The 21,574-nt window shown below is 38.7% G+C and overlaps 1 protein-coding gene across 3 annotated transcripts in view; it reads right to left on the bottom strand.

Moving 5' to 3' along the window:
• Window positions 1-13,476: 13,476 nt before the first annotated feature.
• The window catches only part of hook3 (hook microtubule-tethering protein 3), a 30,479-nt gene continuing 22,381 nt past the window's right edge, over window positions 13,477-21,574 (bottom strand). For 2 of the 3 annotated variants that reach the window (XM_026174050.2, XM_080304351.1), the window contains 9 exons: window positions 20,377-20,517; window positions 19,935-20,022; window positions 18,381-18,415; window positions 18,204-18,286; window positions 17,947-18,047; window positions 17,730-17,834; window positions 17,518-17,589; window positions 15,382-15,518; window positions 13,477-13,832 (listed from right to left, as the gene is read on the bottom strand). In XM_026174050.2, coding sequence (XP_026029835.1) covers window positions 13,817-13,832; window positions 15,382-15,518; window positions 17,518-17,589; window positions 17,730-17,834; window positions 17,947-18,047; window positions 18,204-18,286; window positions 18,381-18,415; window positions 19,935-20,022; window positions 20,377-20,517 — 778 coding nt within the window. In that variant the 3' untranslated portion in view covers window positions 13,477-13,816. Of the gene's footprint in view, window positions 13,833-14,745; window positions 15,219-15,381; window positions 15,519-17,517; window positions 17,590-17,729; window positions 17,835-17,946; window positions 18,048-18,203; window positions 18,287-18,380; window positions 18,416-19,934; window positions 20,023-20,376; window positions 20,518-21,574 lie in introns of those variants that run through there. The other variant, XM_080304350.1, reaches the window with a different exon arrangement.

Raw genomic sequence — 21,574 nt, forward strand, 5'->3', positions numbered from 1 at the left:
AGACTTTTAGTTTTCAAAGAGTTTTGTGAAGTTTAAAATAATATTTTCATTCGAATTTATTATTTAAAAAAGGGTGATAAATGATTTATTGATTGTCCTCTGAGCTCCTATAGATGATTCAATAACAAATGAGCCAGACCAGAAGTGACCTTCCAATACCATCTCCCTCCTTTAATGGCTGCAGATGCAGATGTTCATGCCAAAGTCTCACTGGATCAATTAAACTTACCACCAGTGTTGGTCAAGTTACTTAAAAAAAGTAATCAGTAACTAATTACCGATTACTTCCCCAAAAAAGTAATCCCGTTACTTTACTGATTACTTATTTTCAAAAGTAATTAATTACTTAGTTACTTTTTAAAAACACGATTTACAACCTGAATAGGTGATAAAGCGATAGATCTTTCTGCCCAATTCTACTTTTTCTGCATAATCCATCATACAAAATGTAATCAAATGGAAAAGTCTCTTTTTAAAACTTGTTTTATTAGTTTTAACCTTTTAACTTCATGCATCAAGCAAAAATTTAATTATATGCAACATTCTCTGACTGGAAGAAATTAGTTTAACATTTAAACTTATTTTCTGCACATTCCAGCACATAAAAAATATTTTTTTGTGTTTACACTCAGTCTTTCAAATAGATGCAAGTAAAACACAGCAGAAAATAAATAAAGTCAAAGACTCAGCGGTCCTTTTGCTCTAGTTTCACCTGTAAAGCAGGAGTGAGGTAGGCGGAGGTTTACCCTGGTGCAGGTGTGCCGCAGCGGTCAGTGGAAGAATCCGCGAGTTTCTCTGTGAGTTTCCCATTACGTCGTAGCGCACTCGGTGCTTGCTTGGACGTTTAGGGGGTTTTTTTCCGCTGTAAAAAGAAGTATTCTTCCCACGCACAATGGACACTAATGTTTTTGTCACTTTTTATGGAATCAAACTCAAAGTAAGGTCAGTACTTCCACGCTTTAAACGCTGCACGCTCATACTCTCTCCTGCACTTAACAGACCTCTCTGCATTGAATCATATCTGTTATTAACCTCTGTCTCTCTTCCACAGCACGTCTTTTATCCTGTCTTCCTTCTCTCACCCCAACCGGTCGCAGCAGATGGCCCCGCCCCTCCCTGAGCCTCTTTCTGCCGGAGGTTTCTTCCTGTTAAAAGGGAGTTTTTCCTTCCCACTGTCGCCAAAGTGCTTGCTCATAGGGGGTCATATGATTGTTGGGTTTTTCCCTGTATCTATGAAGCGCCTTGAGGCGACTTTTGTTGTGATTTGGCACTATATAAATAAAATTGAATTGAATTTAACTGAATTGAACTCGATATATGATCCATTGTTGATCTGCACACAGCTGTTGCCACGAACGTCGCACTCGCTTACGTCACTGTCATGAGACATTCTCGCAAAAAAAATCACGGTTTTAGTAACGCAGTAACGCAGCGTTCCTACGGGAAAGTAACGGTAATCTAATTACCGTTTTTGCAATAGTAATCCCTTACTTTACTCGTTACCTGAAAAAAGTAATCAGATTACAGTAACGCGTTACACGTAATGCGTTACTGCCCATCTCTGTTTACCACTTTGAACATCAGTCGATCAAGTTAGATCAGAAGTAAGTAATACATAGATGTCAGACAGATCATATACAAAGACAGACTTCATTATGTCTCTCTTACAGAAACTAGACCAAACAGAAGATCCAGAGGCTGAGGGACAGTTTGTGTGCTAACAAGATAGCATAAAATAAAAAACAAGGCTGTGGATGTTAAACTGTTTGTCACAACATGGCTTTTTTTTCCCTCATTGATTGCTTCACTTCATCTGTTTACCTGTTATAGATCTGGTATATTTTTGGTAAACACAGGACTCAGAAGATGCCCAGGAAAGTAACAAAGCCTGTAGTCTGTCTGTGCTATTTAGGGTAAAGGTATTTTAGGTCATTTGGGTATATTCTTACTGAAAGAGACTTCTTAATTTTTTTTACAATCTAGATGGTGACTCATAGTTTTTATTAACTATACAAACCACACAGAGGTACCTTGTGGAATGTCCTCTACAGGCAAATCCTGATCTAGGTTGTGTCCTGTGTTTGAGGTGGTCATATAAAATCGTGATACAATCAGAGTCATTTAGAGTATTTATAAATGAGTCCTGGAGGGTATTTGTCTTCGTCAGGCAGAGAAAATATGACTTTATTGCACAGATATTTGACTTTTATAATGACATCTTTTTGGGTTTTGGAAAGAAAAAGAAAGAAAAACACACATTTTCTTCCTATGACATGATAATTTGTCCTGCTGTTTTGCTCTGCTTACAGTAATCCCATCTATTCTAATCTGTGACTTCTCAACACAGAGTTTCTAGTTTTAGCAGGGACACAAACCACATGATGGTTGTGTTTGATAGTCACAGCACATTTAATTATCTGGTACTTGTAAACATCTATAGTTTCGCGTTTCAAAAACAAACATGACATTAATGGCAAATGGCACAGACAGCAGAAAAGGCATGACTGTATGGTTAGCTGTGATGGAAGTGGTTGTGTGACTGAGCCTTTAGTCACAGCTTCAAAGGCAGAAGTGGTGTTCAGGGTAAAAAGCACTTACTGGAATCCAGGGTGTCCCGGCGGATCTGTGGGCAGACACACATACCTTGTATACTTGATCCAAAGCTCTGATCCCAGCTTATGTTCGTAATTGTTCATCACCCGACCACCTTCCTCTCAGTGTTTGTTGTTGAACTCTGTTTTTCACGTTTTTCATATTTGACTCACATTCGTGCGGTGTGGTTTTCCTTAGGTGTAAAAAAGCAGAAAAATGTTGATCGTGTGACAATTTGAAGTAGTTTTCTGATTCTCAAAGAATTGTTGCTAAATAACTTGTCTTAAAAACATATGTAGAGGATTGCATTTATACCAAGTCAAAAAAAAACTCTTTAAAAAAGTTAATGAAGAACCAATCAAAGTGTGGTTACGACTGTGACACAAAAGGTGAAGGTGACAAGATCTTAAATCTGCACTTTTGGTTTAATACTGACGGGTGCGGCTTCTCTGTTTGCAAGGAGGGTTTCCTGCATGGAAGTTAGCCGGAGGATGACTCTACCACTAAGATGATCTGTGACCTTACTGGACACTTTCTTTGTGGCCTTGAACTCTAGTTTCAAATCGATGTGTTTTTTTCTTCTTCTGAGGTTTGTATAGTGTTTTTGGATTTTGTGAATTGCAGTTTTTTAGGAAAGGTCGTTACTGCCGCTATGAAAAAAAAGTTTGTCTTCAATGAGTTGAGGTTTGGGGTTATTATGTCAGAGTTTCGACTTGATAACACAACATGTCAAGTTACTTTCTCAGAAATTTGAGTTGGTGGGTTGAGTTTTGGGATAATGGCTGGAAATTTTAACTTATTGGCATTGGCCAAAAGTCATGTTTGTTTCCACCACTGACCAAAAAAAAAAAAAAAAAAGTGGTGGAAACAAGCTCCCTCGGTGTTTTCCTCACTGTAAAGTTGCTGACTATCTACCTCTGTATTTGTTAATTACTTTTATCTGTTTTATTTTTTATTTGTCTCTTGTTTGTTCCATTTAATATTTCTCCCCTTGCATGACCGTTTTTATTTGTTTCACCTGTGTTTCCCTCCTGTGTTCAATTCCCTGATTACCCTTTTTATTAGCGCTGTCTTCTCTCAGCCTGTGTACCTGCTCAACGTGCTTCCTCTCCTCACGGACTTGTGTATAGTGAAACAGATAATCTTTTCTTTAAAAAAATAAACACATATAAAAGAGCATTATTTTGGATGTTGGTAAAATCACTAAAACTGTCATTTAAACTGTTAATTTTATATCACACAATAGAAAGTTTGGGATTTCAAATGGCATGGTCTGATTTAAGATTTCAATTTCTTGGGAAATGAACATGTAAAAATACACGATATGTGTTAGGTGAGGCAATCTCGTTAAAAACACCTAGATTAAGAAGTTTTAATGTATTTTTCTTTTCATTTTTTATTTGCAGGGTATTTTGTTTAGAATGATTGTGGAAAAAAATTTATTCATCCATTTTCTTTGAGGCTGAAATTAAATTAACTCAACCATCAGATCAAAACACTGATGCTAAGGCTTCAAAATACAAAGTCCAAAAGGTGACATCACAGTGGTACGTCCATCTTTTACATACATTACATGTTGTATCCACACTTGCTTTGGTTTTAATTATGTTGTTAAATAAAACAAGACTCAAAAATAAAAATACAGAACTGCAAAGCAACTTGATAAGAAAGAAAGCAAAACTAAGACCAATGAAACCCATCCCAGAGCCTGCAGGGTCCACCATGCTGATGAATCATTACAGAAGTCAACCTATAATCCAGTATGGTAGCTGAGAGACCTCATCTGTTTTGAATTAGTGCTGCAGCAGGCACTACTCCTTCAGTGTTTTTTCCTCCTCAGGTTTGAAGCAGATTTTTTAAAAATGACTTGTTTCAGAGTTACATTTCAATTTTCCAAAAGATTCTCCTGAGATTGTAGCAACAAATACTCACTAAGGATGCAGTCATAATGGTGGGATATTAAATACGCACATGTTTCTTAAATGTTCCCCTAGCTCTCTCTTTTAAACCACTGTTTTATTTCAGGCAGTGTGAATAACAATAGGAAATACCTACATTAAAAAAAAAAGCTAACAACTTCTCAAAATGAAGAGCCACCTGAAACTACCACCTGAAACCGCCAGTGTAAGCATCTCTGTTTGGTCCTGTTAACAGATGACTTCAAAGATGACACTTTAATGGAGAAACTGTGATGCTTCATTTCTTTTTCAGGATCTATCACTAAATGCCAGATGTAACATAGTTTGCATGGCCTGAAGTTGAACTTGTAGGCCCCCAAAGTAGGAGGAACAATGTCAAATGCCAGACTTTACTGATAAGTTGTTTATGTTGCTAAATACTCATGCAGAGTAGAATAAAACTGGCCTAGTGATCAGGATCATCACCCTAAGCATGCAAGTTAAAAATCGGGGCAGGAACGTGGAGGAAATATTGAACAGAAACATTAATATAATCATTACACATGATTGCACAGTAATATTAGGTAGTACTGTACAACGCATCCACTTAACACACTGTTTGCTGCTACAACTACACATGTTTCTTTTCCAACTATTTATTTATGAGTGACTTATGTATGTATGTATGTATATATATGTATATATTGTACTATTCTTAGTTAGTGTATTGTCTGTCTTGTCTTAATGTTGGTTTAAAATGGAGCACTGTAACAAAAAATAATTTCCCCCAGGGATCAATAAAGTATTCTGATTCTGATTCTGATTCTGATACTGAACCAGTAAAATGTCAGAAACCTAAAACAAAAGAATTGTTTCAGTATGAGATTTGTCCATACCGCTCCAATTACCACGCCTGTCACTGAAAACTAAAGGCCTAACAGTAAATGAGTGTGGAGGAGGGCAGCTGTATATGTGAAAAGCAACGGCAGGTCGACTCACTCAGGCTGTCATGTGTCCATAAATCTGCTGCACTTTCTCTGTCTGATCATCACACTGGAACTCAAACAGACACCTTTTCATTATCAGAGGATGACTAAACTTGCTTGCGCTCCTTTTCCATTAAGTTTGATCTCCATCACACCAGAACATGGAAAGGGGACAGGGTTTGGGTCAGCAGCAAAGCCAGAATTAGAATTACTGCACATCAAGAGAATGAGAGGATGAAGGGGTGTGAAGGAATGCAGCTGTTCAAACAGCTCTTTGATTTAGTGGTCACGGCGCCCAGTGTGACTCACTCTGGCTCAAAAACCATGGAGATCACTCAGACGTTTATCCCTCTGGCCCGGTGGATTTCTGCTCCCTGTTGACCTGTGTGTGTGTGTGTGTGTGTGTACTATCTGCAGTACCTGAACTTGATTACTTATACATGGTGTAAAGGTTAATGTTCATGTAATGTACTTACGCAGCTTAGAGCCTCTCGAGGACAAAGATTTTTAAAAAGCAAGAGCACTGGGGGTTTTTTTTTCTTTCTTAATGTTTTGTTTCCAAGGAGCCAGACTTTCTTGTCATTTTAAAGTGGTCTTGTTCTCCAGGCTTTCTGAAGGTCATTCAAAGCTTTTCTTTGGGCATTGGCTACTTTTGCACTCATTTACAGTCCAGACCTTTTAACTGACCTTAAATTGCATCTTTGGGCACTTTGTTTTGTTACAAAAACACATCATCCCAAAGATTACACAGTTTAAATAGGTATAACATTGTATTTTTACATCAACAAGGTGAGTCCCAAAGAGCTATTAGCCAAAAACTTAGCATATCTCAGCACATCTCTGATCTGTATGTGCAATTAAGAAATTTGAGGAAAGTGGAGAGCAAAGAAAAAGTAGCAGGCATTAAAAACTGTCTACAACAGATGAACAGTATCCAAAGTCACATTCTTAAGAAACAGGAAAAAATCCACCTGGACCTTCAGTTGATCATTGAGCTTTTTAATCTCAGTTCCAGTCTTGTGGAAGGAAAACAGGGAGAAAAGACTGAGGTTGCCAAATTACACAAGAACTGGACGGGAGTCATGAATTCAAATTTGACGTTTTTGGTTAAAATTGTCATCAGCATCACGCTCTGTCATGGTTTGGAACAGCATTTCAGGCCATTGCATTTTGATCGACCAGGAAAGCATCTGATTGGCTTCATTTCTCACACTGACAGTGATCCCAAACACATTACCAATGCAATAAAAGCATACTTGGACAGAAAACACACACACAATGGAACACAATCAGTCATAGATTGGCCTCCCCAAAGCCCAGACCTCAAGATTACTGAAGCAGTGTGGGATCATCTTCACAGAGGTCAAAACAAAAAGCAGCCAAAGAAGAGCTTTGAATGTCCTTTAAGAAGTCCAGAGAACTACACCTGGAGACTACTTGAAGAAACAAAAAGAAAGCTGCCTAAGAGACTTTAGGCTGTGTTGAAGAATAAAGGCGCTCATACCAAAAATTGACTTACAAGCTCGTTAGAATTGTACAAGCTCTGTGTTGCCTTATATACTGTATTTCAATGTACCTTGAAATACCTACACATGCTTTAAATTTTCAAAACAAAATGAAGAAAGAAATGAGGCCTGGCTCAAGACTTTTTGCAGTCCTGTGCGAATCCCACTTAAAACATTTCAAACATTTTTCTGCATGTTAACCACTCATGTTTATGATGTGACATGCTGTTTCTGTGCTGACGATAGAAAAATTAATGAATTATAGAATCAAAGGTCCCATATATGTAGGAATACTCCACATCTCCTATTAGCATTTATTACTATGAATAAATAAATAGAGAAATGGGCATCAGTAGTAAAAGCCACGTGCTACTACTTGGAAAATAAGATTTTTCAAAGCATGTGGTTAACCAAGAACATCATATGGTACATACTAGTTTTATGACAATGAGATGCAAGTCAAAATCAATATATAAATTATGCAATGAAATTGAAGAGGTTAATGAGCAATCTGTATACAGGACACGAGGCCAATACATAAAAAGGCTGGAGTTTCATGTAGAGAAGAAGTGTTCTGTTTGTTTACTGAACTCTGTAACCTATCCCTCAACCAAAGGCATTTTAACAAGCCTGTGATAAGGCCAATAATATGACAGAAAAAAATAAATCTTCATGGCAAATGAAAGCCTCGTGTCTCCAAAAAGCATCGCCTGCTTGGACCTTTTTTATAAACCGCAGCCTTTTGCGCACAGCAGCTGTCTGTCAAACTGATCCCTTCAAACTCTGCTCAGTTCTCCTTTCTCGCAGGGGTCAACACAATATAAAGAGCCACTCTGCCTTCCTTTCACTCTCTGACTGTGTCAACAGGCTGAGCATGAGGTTTCAGTTACACCGGTGCACTTCTCACCTATGTTTCACTGAAGTCATGCCAGAAATGATAATGGAAAATTGGAGGGCTTGCCTGTGTGTTAGCTGACAGTGATGGTGTGTGTGCCCATTGGTTTTTGTGTGCATGTCAAAATCTCAGGTCAGGTACCCACCAGGCTTCAATCCAAAAGTGCCACCACCTGATCCGTGTGTGCCTGCGAGTGTGTGTGTGTGTGTGTGTGCGCGTGTTATCGTTCGTGCATCAGTGAGAGCCTTGTGTTATCAGGCCTCTGCACCCCCCCAGCAGCCTGATTGAAATGTAAATTGACAGTGTCATAAAGCCTATATTGTCAGCCAAATGCTAAGTTATGAAGAAATAGTAACAGGCTCTTTCATTAAGGAAATGACAGCTCGTATTTGCTCTGATTTTCCTTTCAATGGAATGTTTCCGTAATGACTTCAATACTGAGAAAAGGAGAGAGGAAAAAGGAGGGGAGAAAAAACATCTGGCATCAATGACAACATTTTCTTTGGATATTAAAAAATGCTGTTTCTTTGACAGCATGTTAAGAGCAACAATGTTTTTTAAAATAGGTGTACCTTACTGTACAGATCACACTTCCAATGGCTCCACAGCCTTTAAGCGTTCAAGCTGTTCAACATTTTTAGAAAAATAAATTAAAGAGAGAGAATCACCTCATCCATGCCAACAACTTATAAAGTTTAACTGTAAAATTACAGTCGCCTCATTTTATGTATGTGAAACATTGTTTTTCTTTCTTTTTTAAAATTAATTCATCTCTGAGTTTATTATGTTTCAGAGAAGGTCTGACCATGATGGCATTATAATGAAGCAGACACTATGTATTTAGGTTTCAAAAGACAGAAGAAGAATTTATGGCCTTTGTCTAATCCACACATTTTTTTTCAGTGCTTCTGGTTAGTCTCTATTCATGTTGTTCATGACTCGGTGTTTGTCTGTGACTTTCACTGGCCTCAGTTTTTCCTCTCCAATGCTTTGTAGTTGAATTATACAAAATCAAGTTTAGCAAACTGCAATACAACAATCAAAATGTGAAGTGTCCATACTTTCCAGCTCATATAAACTCAAACACTGATATATTGATTTTTAACATTTTCTCACGAGAAATTGTGATATGATATACAACAGATGAAATTTCGGTAACAATTTTGTTAGTAACTTGTAGGTCAGTTCAGTCAGCCCAACAGGGAGTAAGTATGACATGGAGGTAAACCTACACTTTCTTTCCTGGTGAACATGGGAGAAGCTTGCCTTCAGGGCTTTAGCAGCAAGACTTTCTAACATGTGAGTAATGCTGTCAAAGGGTCTCGCCTGACCCAACCCATAATCATTTCCTATACCTAACCCAGCAGTTTTCTATGACCATGCAAACCAAAACACAGTGAGAAACCATAAAAGAGGAAGACATTAAGATAATAACGCAACTGTAAGTCCAAAAGAAATATTTAGTATCCTTATTTTCAAATGGTGCACACATTCAAACTGACTGGGAGACAGGCCTGTGTCTGATCCATTTGTTCACCATGGCCTCCTACCTACCTTTGTGGACTGCAACGATGACCTCTCCTCCTTTCAATCATACTGTCAGTGTGAGAAGTGAGTAACCAGAGAAGTGTATTTATATTGACTCTGGACATCTGCCTCGACGTGTCACGAGGAAGAACCCGGAGGCTGAGGTTAGAGTGAGAAAAAGAAGATCGAAGAATGGGACACTGATACAGGGAAGTTCTGGCGTCTGCAGCCTCAAGGGGCATCTGTTGCTTTGTTTCCCAGGCCGGGTTGAGTATGAGTGAGCAAATTCAGTTTATAAGACAAGCAGACATGCAGAATCAAAACTCAACACTACCCCTTCTGGCATTAGTGACTTTGAAGAACAAAGATGGGGTGATAGACGAGGCAAAGTGCAATAATAGGGAAAGCACACTAATGCCACACTTGCATTTTGCAGGTAAGAGTGATTCTGCATTAGGAACAAAATAATAACAAACACCCTCGATTTAAAAGCCATTTTAACAGACAATCATCAGAATTTGTCTCATGATCAAATGAAAGAAGCTTTGTTGTAAAGAGATTAATAAGGCAATGACATTTACGGCCTCTTACATATAGAATCTTTTAGTTTACCCTTAACTGATCATTGCCTTATAAGAGAAATACACATTTTAACTTATTTAATAAATGAGATTAATTTTAACAGCAAGTAATGGAAATGTGTGGTTTTAGGTGATAACAAAAGAAAGCCCAGCAGCCAGTTTTATACAAGCTTTATTTACAATGTCATTTTTAGCAGTGTAGGAAGCACGTTTTCATCAGTAAGCCCTCGTTGGACAGGTGCTATAATCCAAAGTAGACAGGATTTCTACTTTCCTCATTCTTAAAATGTCTACACGCTTCCCAAGTCACATACTTATGTACATAGTGTGTTTGTATACAAGCTATATAAAACTTGGCAAATGGAAGGTTATTTGCTACTTCAATACGAATTTTGTTCATTTTCACAGAGTAAAAAACAAAAACAAAACAAAAACCTACAGCAAACACTGCACGTTATGATTACGACTTGTTAACAGCTCCCTGTTCATATTTTCTTTCTAATACAGTTTGACTGGTCTCCATTGTAGGTGCGCAACCAGCTAACAACAGAGAATACTGGGTAGTCATTTCATCTTAAGCATGTTTTAAAAGAAAAATGCACTACATTAGGACAGAGTTTTGTAGGATTACTGCTTTTCTCAATTAGAGTTCGGTTAATTAGAAAACAATGAGTAATAACCTCAGCATTAGGTAACTTTACTTTGTACTGACAAAGAAGTGGCATTGACGAGGTCTGAAAGTAGTCCAAACTAGCCGATTTGATGTATTATTAAAGAACAAACAGATGCAAATAAGAGCAACAAAACACAGGAGCTGATTTCACTGGGATAAAAGGGGTTAAGACATTGTGCTTTTTCTTAAGGGAGATTAAAAAAAAAACGTTTTCCTCAAATCCCTGATATAAATCTCAACAGGTCAACCCCAATGTGGATGTGTTTCATTATATACAGATTTCTTACCAGCGTATGGGGATGGACGGTTAAGAGTTCTGTGGAATAACATTTACAGCTGAAACTGCAGAGGTCACAGGCTAATGGTTTCAAAAACTCTGGGACAAGACACCGCCGTACTTTGCTACTGACTTCATACTTGAAAATATTCATCCACTACTCAGTTTTGGAAAACAAACATGACTTACAGAGATAACATTTTAATGCAGTTAAACATCCATCCTCAAGAGCTAATGAACCTCTTTTCCCACTAAAAAGAAAGAAAAAAAAAAACAACAAAAACCCACCAGTCTTTGCAGGCATTAAAAAACATGACCATTTGTAGGGCTGAAGTAAATTATTAAATTAAAAATAAAGAGTGATTTGTTTGTTAAAGCAAAAGAAAAAAACTTTTTAAATAAAACGATTTCTAAGAAAATTCTCCTACTTAAGAAACGGGAGGTACATGTTCACAAACTTTATCTTCCTTTTGTTGCATAAGACAAGTATTTAAATGATGGATAAATTACATCCACTGTAACAACATGAGTGGTGCTATAATACTACTAAAAGTTTAACACTGCTGTACAAGCAGCAAAAGAATAAGCTGTTAAGATTAAAAAAAAATGCACACCATGAATCATTTAAGCTTATGTAACATATCAAATAGAAGTAAAATAGATTAAAAGCAGAGAAAAGCCCACATTAAGCCCAACACAATAATTTATGAAGTTAAAATCCATATTTAACATTTTTCCCCAAATAACAAAATAAATGTGTGTGTAAGATCTATTGTTACAGAAAGAAAAGGACCAAATTAATGTTTTCATATAACAAATAAAAAAAGGCACTAAATCAGATGATGCAACCAACGCTCTTATTTAAATTAATGTATGCAGTCATACTTTTGACATACATTTAACCTTGAGTCCCGCTTTTCAATAGTTTCATAATCTTTAGGGAAAATAATGACATTTATTTAAAGAAGCTACATAAAATGTACAATATTACTCTCAGTAACATCAATGGTTCTCCATTACTAATACTGTAACATGTTTAAGTAGTAAGCGTCCAAATACAGGATGCCTCTCAACTGTCTGATGTGAAGGGCCTTTAAAAAAATAAATAAATAAATAAAAAATAATATTAAAATATATATATATATATATATATATATATATATATATATATATATATATATATATATATATATATATATATATATATATATATATATATATATATATATATATATATATATATATATATATATATATATATATATATATATATATATATATATATATATATATATATTTATTTTTTAGGAGAGTCTATGGTCAGCAGGACCACTGGAGACCATTTCCAATTTTAGTGTGATGAACCAATTTTACTTTAAGTGAATAGACGGCACATCAGCCTGCATGAGCTAATGCACGGTTTCATGTCTGTACTACCAAGAATTTTCAAATCCAAGGTAAAATACACCAAGATATGGTAGGGCACAGGTTATTTGCTTCTAAAAAAATATTAATCAATTAGGAATCAACTGAAATTTGGCTACTATCAGAAACACTATGTAGATGTGCGTTTAACAAAACAAAACAACAAAAAACTGCAAGCAGGCTTAATGGGGGCTTTTACTGCTTTTCAAAACATCTGTAACAATGTCTTTCATTTAAACACTTTATATTTATATCTCTGCAAACACTTTTCGGGCAGCATTGTTGCCTTTAGTCCAAAACTGGTTGCATTCAATACTTGAGGTAAAAGCACTTTTAAGATGCAATCTAGCAACATGTTCAGGGCTTTCATAAAAATACTTACTGTAGAAGTTAAAAACAGAATGGAGTCCTATTTTGTTATGCATACTGATTTGCCGGTTATACCTCTCAAATATTACCCCAATCCTCGAGCCACACAAATAAACAGAGTATGCAGGAATATGTCATTGAGGTATCCCTAAGCAGCCAAACAAAATCAAGTTAGACATAAATACTAGAGAACAGGCCTATTTAAACCCAAAACTTGACTGACAGATAACTGGCTTACTCCACTCCTTTTTCCTGGTTGTTTGTAACATACACAGCAAAATCTCCAGTGTTAAATTAACACTAGAGAGTGTCTATATGGGTCCACACCTCTGAGTGTTAAATACAACACTGTTGAGTGTTAAATTAACACTTTTGACAGTGTTATATGTTTAAAAGTAACCTAGTCAGTTTTGAAGATTAACAAAGACTAACACCGAGCAGTGCTGATTTTCTAACACTGGAAAAATAACTCAAAATGTTAGAAATATTTCAGTGTTAGAAAATCAGCACTGCCCAGTGTTAGTCATTGTTAATTTTCAAAACTGACTAGGTTACTTTTAAACATATAACACTGTCAAAAGTGTTAATTTAACACTCAACAGTGTTGTATTTAACACTCAGAGGTGTGGACCCATATAGACACTCTCTAGTGTTAATTTAACACTGGAGATTTTGCTGTGTAGGTGTAACAGACTTGATGCAGTGTGGAAGCAAACAAGCAGGCATGTTTATGAAGGCTACAAGAGGGGAGGAGGAGAGAATGTAACAAAGAGCATCAGGGTGTGGGGAAAGGAGTCGGAATGGTGGAAAAATTAACAGGGGAAAGGAGAGCGAAGGTTTTCTTTTCCAATCCCGTTCCTCCCCGGGTTTGTCTGGAGGTTATAATGCGTGACACCGCAGAGGGTTGTTAGTGCTCGCGCTGCTGCTAGTGGGCTGGTTATTCGCAGACTTGAGTCAATGCAAAGTCATGCAAACAGGTAGGTAGTTCATGCACGCGTGCCACAGCCTAGCCCAGCTGGGGGTCAGTGTAGGCCACATAAAGAACAGGCCAGGCTACACAAGGCTCGGGCAGGTCATTGGTGTGCCAGTCATGCAGGGACATTGCTGTTGAGGGAGGGGAAAAAAAGAAAAAAAAGAAAAGAAGTAATGGTCAGATGGCAGGGCTTTTTAGCCTAAAATCAACAATCTGCTCCTGATCTAACACCAAGCAAAATTATTTCAAGGTTAGTAAGTTATGATTCCTGATATGCGTTAAAACTGGAAAATGACAACGGAACAAACAATCGGTTAAACACATATTGAGAAAAGCATACCCTATTTAAGACTCCCATTTAAAGTTATATACCTGTATGTAGTGCGCATTTTAAACACCCTTTAGCAAACCTGGAAAAAAAGTGCTTTTTACTGTGACAGCAATGAGCTGATTATAGAAAGTGATATGGAACAGTCCACTCTGATGTGTGACACTGAACAGGTCTTCATGTCCACTCTGCAGATGATCCAGAAACTAAATCTCTTTCAACAGACAGTCCTCAGGTCTAAAACTCTCCAACCATCTCACCGCTAAACGTTCTGTGAATACATTATTTTGTCACGTCATATTAGGGGGAAGGTAAACCTGACAGATTGCCAAGGTACAGACATTTATATCAAACACTATGGCACATAAGGTGTTGTCTGTCAACTCTGTAAATGCTGGTGGCTCCTTGTTCTCTTAGATACTTAAAACTAATTTACACCAGTATGTACACTAGCACAGGAAATCTATCAAGTCTTAAATTGCACCACCTGGAACAATTTCAAAACCTAAAGAAGTCTTTTTTTTTTCTTCGGGAAAAAAAGCTACCATTCACAATTATTGCTGCACCATTACCAACAATCATGCAGTCCTATTTGAAATCACTCAATTAAATCAGTTAGAACGTTTAGCAAGCAAATCAAAGATTTACACGAGACATTACATAATCCTATGCTTCGATGTATTTGCTGGTCGAGACTGAAATGAAACACTGACACATTAAACTAAAAGTTGCTTTTACCTCCTTAAAGCTACATCATAAAGAGTTACAATAGATGACGCAGGACAGAAAAGCTGTCAAGTCCACTGCAAAAAACAAGCTGAACTTGAAAATGTTACTACAGGTAGAGATGTGCATAAATACTGCATGACCAGGTAGAGCGGTTCCTCTTATCAAAAATTACAGTAACTTGACAAGGACACGCGATTCTTCTGAGCCTTGCAGTCTGGAAAACCTGCATGGCACAAGTTTACTACATAGCACAGGTTCAAGAAGGTCAGTGGTAGAGAGGGAGGAAGAAAGGATGTTTGGTGTGATTGGTCAGAACCTATTAAATATGCTGAAGCCTGATAAAAGGTAGAAGTCTTGCATGATGGGCGTCAAGGTAAAATACGCTTAGGGGGAGGAGGAAAAAAAAAAAAAAGGTGCAAGATTTGGGGGCAACCTTTCTTGGCATCTCTACCTCATGGATCTGATCAAGAAGGAAAAAAAAAGAAAATCAATCGGCAGGAAATGCAGGAAAACATTTACTTCCATTAGAAATGAATGAAAACAGAACGCCTCAAAATAGGCACATCGTTCGGGGGACTTGTAAAATAGCTGGCTGCAGCATTTCGTGCCCTACTGCCATCTACCTGGCGGTAGCTGACTGGGCGTGACCGGGATACTGGCGCCGGGTGCTGGTGGCTTGTCTCTGCCGGGCCAGGAAAGACTGACCAGAACCAGTGTTGGCGAGTCGATCTTCAGCAGCCTTCTTCTGCAGAGACATACCCTGGTAAAAGAAACAGAGGAGGAAAGCTTAAGGCCCCATTTGAAAGTCACTACAAATCAGCAACACTCCAAGTCAAAGACAGCCCTCAAGAAGGAGCGCAGACTGTTAACACACATATTAAGACAGTCATTAGATTATCTGCTAGTTAGTCCACCAAGCCTGAGGTATAGGAAATTAAATTAGCTGACATTCAACATTAGTGCTGATTTAGCAGCTCATGAACAATAATACCAGCAACTGAGGAGATATATAATGAGCAAACAGCCATTGACGTTATTGAATAGTCTGTGCTGCCATCTAGTGGTGATTTTCTTGGGCAAACAAAAAGGGGTGTTTACCCTCTGTGGTAGAGAAATGTATTATATCTGTTATCTACAGCAGAAAACATACGCAACATTTAAAAAAAGCTCCAATTATAACATTTTTGTCTTTCAATGCTTTAGTAGATGCTTTGTTCAGCTATGAATTACTTCCTGACAGTAGCTATTTCTGTGTATTGCTATTATTACACTGAACAAAAATATAAACGCAACACCTTTGTTACTGCTCCCATTCCCCATGGGATGGACGTAGAGACCTAAAATTCATTCCAGATACACAATATAACCATCCCTCCCAAACAGTGGTCACAAATCAGTCCAAATGTGTGGTAGTGGGCACATCTGCCATATTGAGATAATCCATCCCACCTCACAGGTGTGCCACATCAGGATGCTGATCTGACATCATGAGTAGTGCACAGGTGTACCTCAGACTGCCCACAACAAAAGGCCACCCTGGAATGTGCAGTTTTGTCTCACAGCAAAATGCCACAGATGCCACAAGCAATGAGGGAGCGTGCAATTGGCATGCTGACAGCAGGAATGTCAACCAGATCTGTCGCCCGTGCATTGAATGTTCATTTCTCAACCATAAGCCGTCTCCACAGGCGTTTCAGAGAATATGGCAGCACATCCAACCGGCCTCACAACCGCAGACCTCGTGTAACCACACCAGCCCAGGACCTCCACATCCAGCAGGTTCACCTCCAAGATCGTCTGAGACCAGCCACCCAGACAGCTGCTGGAACAATTGGTTTGCACAACCAAACAATTTCTGCACAAACTGTCAGAAACCGTCTCAGGGACGCTCAACTGCATGCCCGCCGTCCTCATCGGGGTCTTGACCTGACTCCAGCTCGTCGCCGTAACAGACTTGTGTGGGCAAATGCTCACATTCGATGGCGTCTGGCACGTTGGAGAGGTGTGCGCTTCACGGATGAATCATGGTTCACATTGTTCAGGGCAGATGGCAGCTGAGAATGTCCCAGTTCTTGGATGGCCAGCATACTCACCGGACATGTCACCCATTGAGCATGTTCGGGATGTGCTTGACCGGCGTATACGACAGCGTGTACCAGTTCCCACGAATATCCAACAACCTCGCACAGCCATTGAAGTGGAGTGGACCAACATTCCACAGGCCACAATTGACAATCTGATAGACTCCATGCGACGATGTGTTGCACTGCATGAGGCAAATGGTGGTCACACCAGATACTGACCGGTTCTGGGTCCCCAGACAGGCAGAAAAAAAACTGCAATCTGTGGCATCTTGCTGTGAGACAAAACTGCACATTCCAGGGTGGCCTTTTGTTGTGGGCAGTCTGAGGTACACCTGTGCACTACTCATGATGTCAGATCAGCATCCTGATGTGGCACACCTGTGAGGTAGGATGGATTATCTCAATATAGCAGATGTGCCCACTACCACACATTTGGACTGATTTGTGACCACTGTTTGGGAGGGATGGTTATATTGTGTATCTGGAATGAATTTTAGGTCTCTACGTCCATCCCATGGGGAATGGGAGCAGTAACAAAGGTGTTGCGTTTATATTTTTGTTGAGTGTACTTGCTTGGCCACAAATCTCAGCTGTATGTGCCACAGTGCATTTTAAAAAGAAGACCAATCGTCTGTATCACCAGGATTTGCTTCAGACTGTATAGGTGCTCCTTACCATATTGTACCAGGCTGACACAATCAGTTTCTCCTCGTGATCTCTTTGGCTCTTTGTCTTGTCCATTTCTTTCTGTTTGGAGGAAACATGAAGGCAAAATCAACCTTAGAGTGGAGGATGTTTCTAAAACAAATATTGGCACATGAGTCTATTACTTATTTTGCCAGGCCCTTTTTTCAGGCACCCTAATTCCCAACTAGATAATTGATTACCTCCAGTGAATGCAACATCCTCTCCTTCTCCTGCAGCTGGTTTTTCAGGGCTTGGACTTCAGGACCTGAACCTTGGTTCTGTTTGGGGTCCAGTGTTCGGATTACCTGTGAAGGACACATTCAGGTTATGTTTGGGGTTTTTTTTTTGTGTCCCATACAGCCCGCCCTAAAGAAGACTATTCATTTATGGACCCTTTGCTAGTAAACATTTACTCACACTCTTGGCTTTTTCGAGGTATTTCTTGTATCGCTCCTCCATCTGTTTCATGTCTTCATCTTTTTTCTTCAAGGCCTCTTCCAGCTCCTCCACTCGTTGGACTGAGAGGGGAAACAGCATCTTAGTTTAGATTTCCTTTAAACTGACTCATACATTTTAATGTCAGTGCATGAAGAGTTACCTGTACAGCAACATTACACACAAAATGTTTTAAATGTCAGCGTGTTTTGCATATTCAGATATCACCGTAAACTCACTGCTGGTGTTGTATTTCGGCTCCATTTCATCAATGAAGGCATTTTTCTTCAGCAGCTCATTATTCAGCTCTTGTACTTTTTCCCTAAGAAAAAGAACATTGCACCTTATATCAGGTAGCTCACAATATGAAATGCAGAATTAAGCGACATGGGCAAATTAAGTTAAAACACACTCACATGTGCTCCTCATATTTCTTCTTCAAAATAGAAGACTGGAAGAAAAAGAAGAAAACAAACAAAACGGGCGAATGTGTTTGAATTTTGATACCACGATTTCTATCATTCCTGTACGTTGAACTGTTTTTGGAAAAGATCATGATCCAAGATGTGGAAAGATGAAGAGATGAAGAGACCTTCAGTATAGTCAAAGTGTTGATGATACTGAGAATGTACAATTAAAGCAGGAACCTAATTTCTTTACATTTTGAATCAGCACCAGTCCCCAATTTGACATCAAGGCGACGTGCAGCCAGTATAGACAAAACTCATTTTCAGAGTACTGAGAGATTACATGCTCCGATTGCTACAGGGAAGCTAGAGGAGAAGACAAGGACTTTGGGGTTTCTATCAGGGGAGGGGATTTAAAACTACTCACAAGAACAGAGAATATTTGCGACTTGCTACTACTCTAAAGTGTAAATGCTACATTCGGTTACACATTCTTGTCAATATAAATATGTTTTAAAAAGCTATGCAAACATCAGAACTGAAAAGTCTAAAAGCTGCAACTTGCTGAAATCACAAAGATATACTTACTATAGTCTGACAGTGGAGAACAGTTGGAAAATAACAATAACAAAAGAACAAAATGGCAAAAATTAAAAAGAGGTGCCAAATGTGACATAATAATCTGACACTTTCACATCTTTGATTCTCACATAAATGTTGCATCTGTACTTTCAATGTTATTTGAGGGAAATAGTTTTCCATTCTCTTCTTTCTGTTGCATGATTTTAGACACTGTTCTCGTGATATTGAGTGAAAGGAAAGATGAGGCTGATACTGAGATCTAAGATCTACAGTGACGGACAAGAAATTAAACCAGAAACCCCACAAAAGAAAACAAGTTTTAGATCAGTGTTAATCAGGCAGTAAAGACAAAGTTAAACATGCACGTAAACTCTCTTCCTCACATCAACCTTCCTGGGAGATGCTCCAAATCGCATTTTCTTAAAAATCTGTTGTCCCATACTAGGAACTAGTTTGAAAGAGACAAGGAACAGAGAAGAGGGCCATGAAAACATTTAGCATCAGAGGTGAGGCGGCAGGCAAATGTGTTAATAAGATGGAGAAAAATTAGAGTTGCTGAATTGCTGAGGAGCTTGTATTAATCTCGTTCACTGTCGCAATCAAGCCTCAAACACCTGTCTTTAACATGGCTAGACATCGTCCCAAGAAAGCTAGTGTGTCTAATGCTACAGCAGAAATAATTGTAAATAAATAAATAAAATGACATATGCGCAGAAAGGGGAATGCAAAAGCTGTTAGAAGTTGTTAATGTTTACAGTGCATTGAGGTAAGCACAAGAATTAAAAAGGCTGATGTTGTGAAAAAAATGTTCGTTGCCTTTTTCACTATTGCACATGACTTTCCAGGACCTAAGCCGTCAGTAGAAACAGAGCACTGCACTCTCTGAAGTGTAGTTTGATTGCTTTCTGTGTTTACTGCCACCAGTAAACTGGTGCTGGAATTAAACACAGTATGAGTACATGAGTACAAGCATTTACTTACATCATCTGCTTTTGAACCCTGTTCTTGAAGATTCTTTTGTAGCTCCTCTACCTGACTCTGTTCCTCCATCAAGCGCTGATTTATCAACCTAGATAACAAGTACAACGTTTCACCACAGTGTTGTTATTTTCAACAAATCAGTGACCAAACTGCAAAATAAACTGTTGTAGATCCAATATTAGAAGGAGATTTTTAGCTGATAAGTCATTCACTGAAATACAACAAAGACAAGAACAACTGTGTGGAGAAGTAAAGGCGAGAATCACCCACATTCCAGCACACAAGTGAAAATGTGGCTCAATATTAATATGAACAGACCAAAAGGAAGAACAATATTATTGTTTGCTCTTCTCAGATTCTATATCAGTGAGACACTGGGTTCAGTAATAGGTGATTTCCTGTTAATACCAATAAGCTATATGTCTTTGTGCTCGATGCCAACCTGTTCTCTGTCTCCAGTTCATTTTTTCTCCTGTTGGCATCCTCGAGTAGACTCTGCAACAGAGCGATCTTCTCATTGTCTGATCCCTCCTGAGCCAGTTTCAGCATCTTGTTTTCATGCTGAAGACGAATCACGTGTTCTCTAGAAACACAGAAGCATCAAGAGCATTAAACTCAAATAACAAGCATTCTTGTTTTATACCACAGTCTCAAAAATGCTTCAGAATATTAGTCTAAATGATGAACTTAAAATTCGCAATATTTTGTTATTTATTTATTTTATCATCTCGTGTTAGTATAGGGCACAACGTGCAGAAAGGGAAACCTCAACCACAACAGGAAGAGGGCTCACTTTGAAATGGTGTACTCCTGTGCACGGAAACATACACACAAGCAAGCTCAGGTCAAGTAGTGAGTGTAAGTGAGATATTCACTTCAGCGTAACTAATCACTGTAGTGAATCACCTTATTACAACACTGTCTGCTTAATGAATTATACCTATGGCCTGCTCCGTTTTAGTGCTCCTGACAGTGTTACAGCAGTGGGTTAAATCTGACAAATTCCACACTTGAGTCAAAAATGTTATCTACACAAATTTGGTTGGATATTCCCTGTATTTAATACAGCAGGAGATAAAGCTTGAGGCCAGCCTTGTCTTGGGCTCTAGTGTGACAGACAGCCAAATGAATATAAAGCACCTGAGAGCCTTACATTCAGCTAATCACCAAAACAGCAGGATGGGTAGGAAGCTTTGTGTCAAGCCCTGTTTTTAGGGCATGGCACATGAATCCATTCCAACTGAAGAACGATTAGTTATGTCTATAACTTCTGTTCCCTGAAGGAGAGGAACGAGGTACAACACATAAGTATGGGATATCACGCCCTCGCGTGTCCTGGCTGAAGAAACCTTTATTCACGCCTTTACGGCAGATGACGTGTGATGACACGCGCAAGGCCCCGCCCGCACATATAGCCGCTGCCATCACCGTCATCCCTCAGTTCGATAGCCGCTCTTCACCGAGCCAACTGCTCAGTGGGGCCACCCTGTGTTGTACCTCGTTCCTCTCCTTCAGGGAACAGAAGTTATAGACATAACTAATCGTTCCCTTTCAGTCGATTCACTCGGTACAACACATAAGTATGGGACCTATATACACGCCCCGCAGAGCAGCCACCGAACCGGAACGGGACCACCACA

This window comes from Astatotilapia calliptera, chromosome 7 (genome assembly GCF_964374335.1).
Source record: "Astatotilapia calliptera chromosome 7, fAstCal68.1, whole genome shotgun sequence".
NCBI classification, from domain to species: domain Eukaryota; kingdom Metazoa; phylum Chordata; class Actinopteri; order Cichliformes; family Cichlidae; genus Astatotilapia; species Astatotilapia calliptera.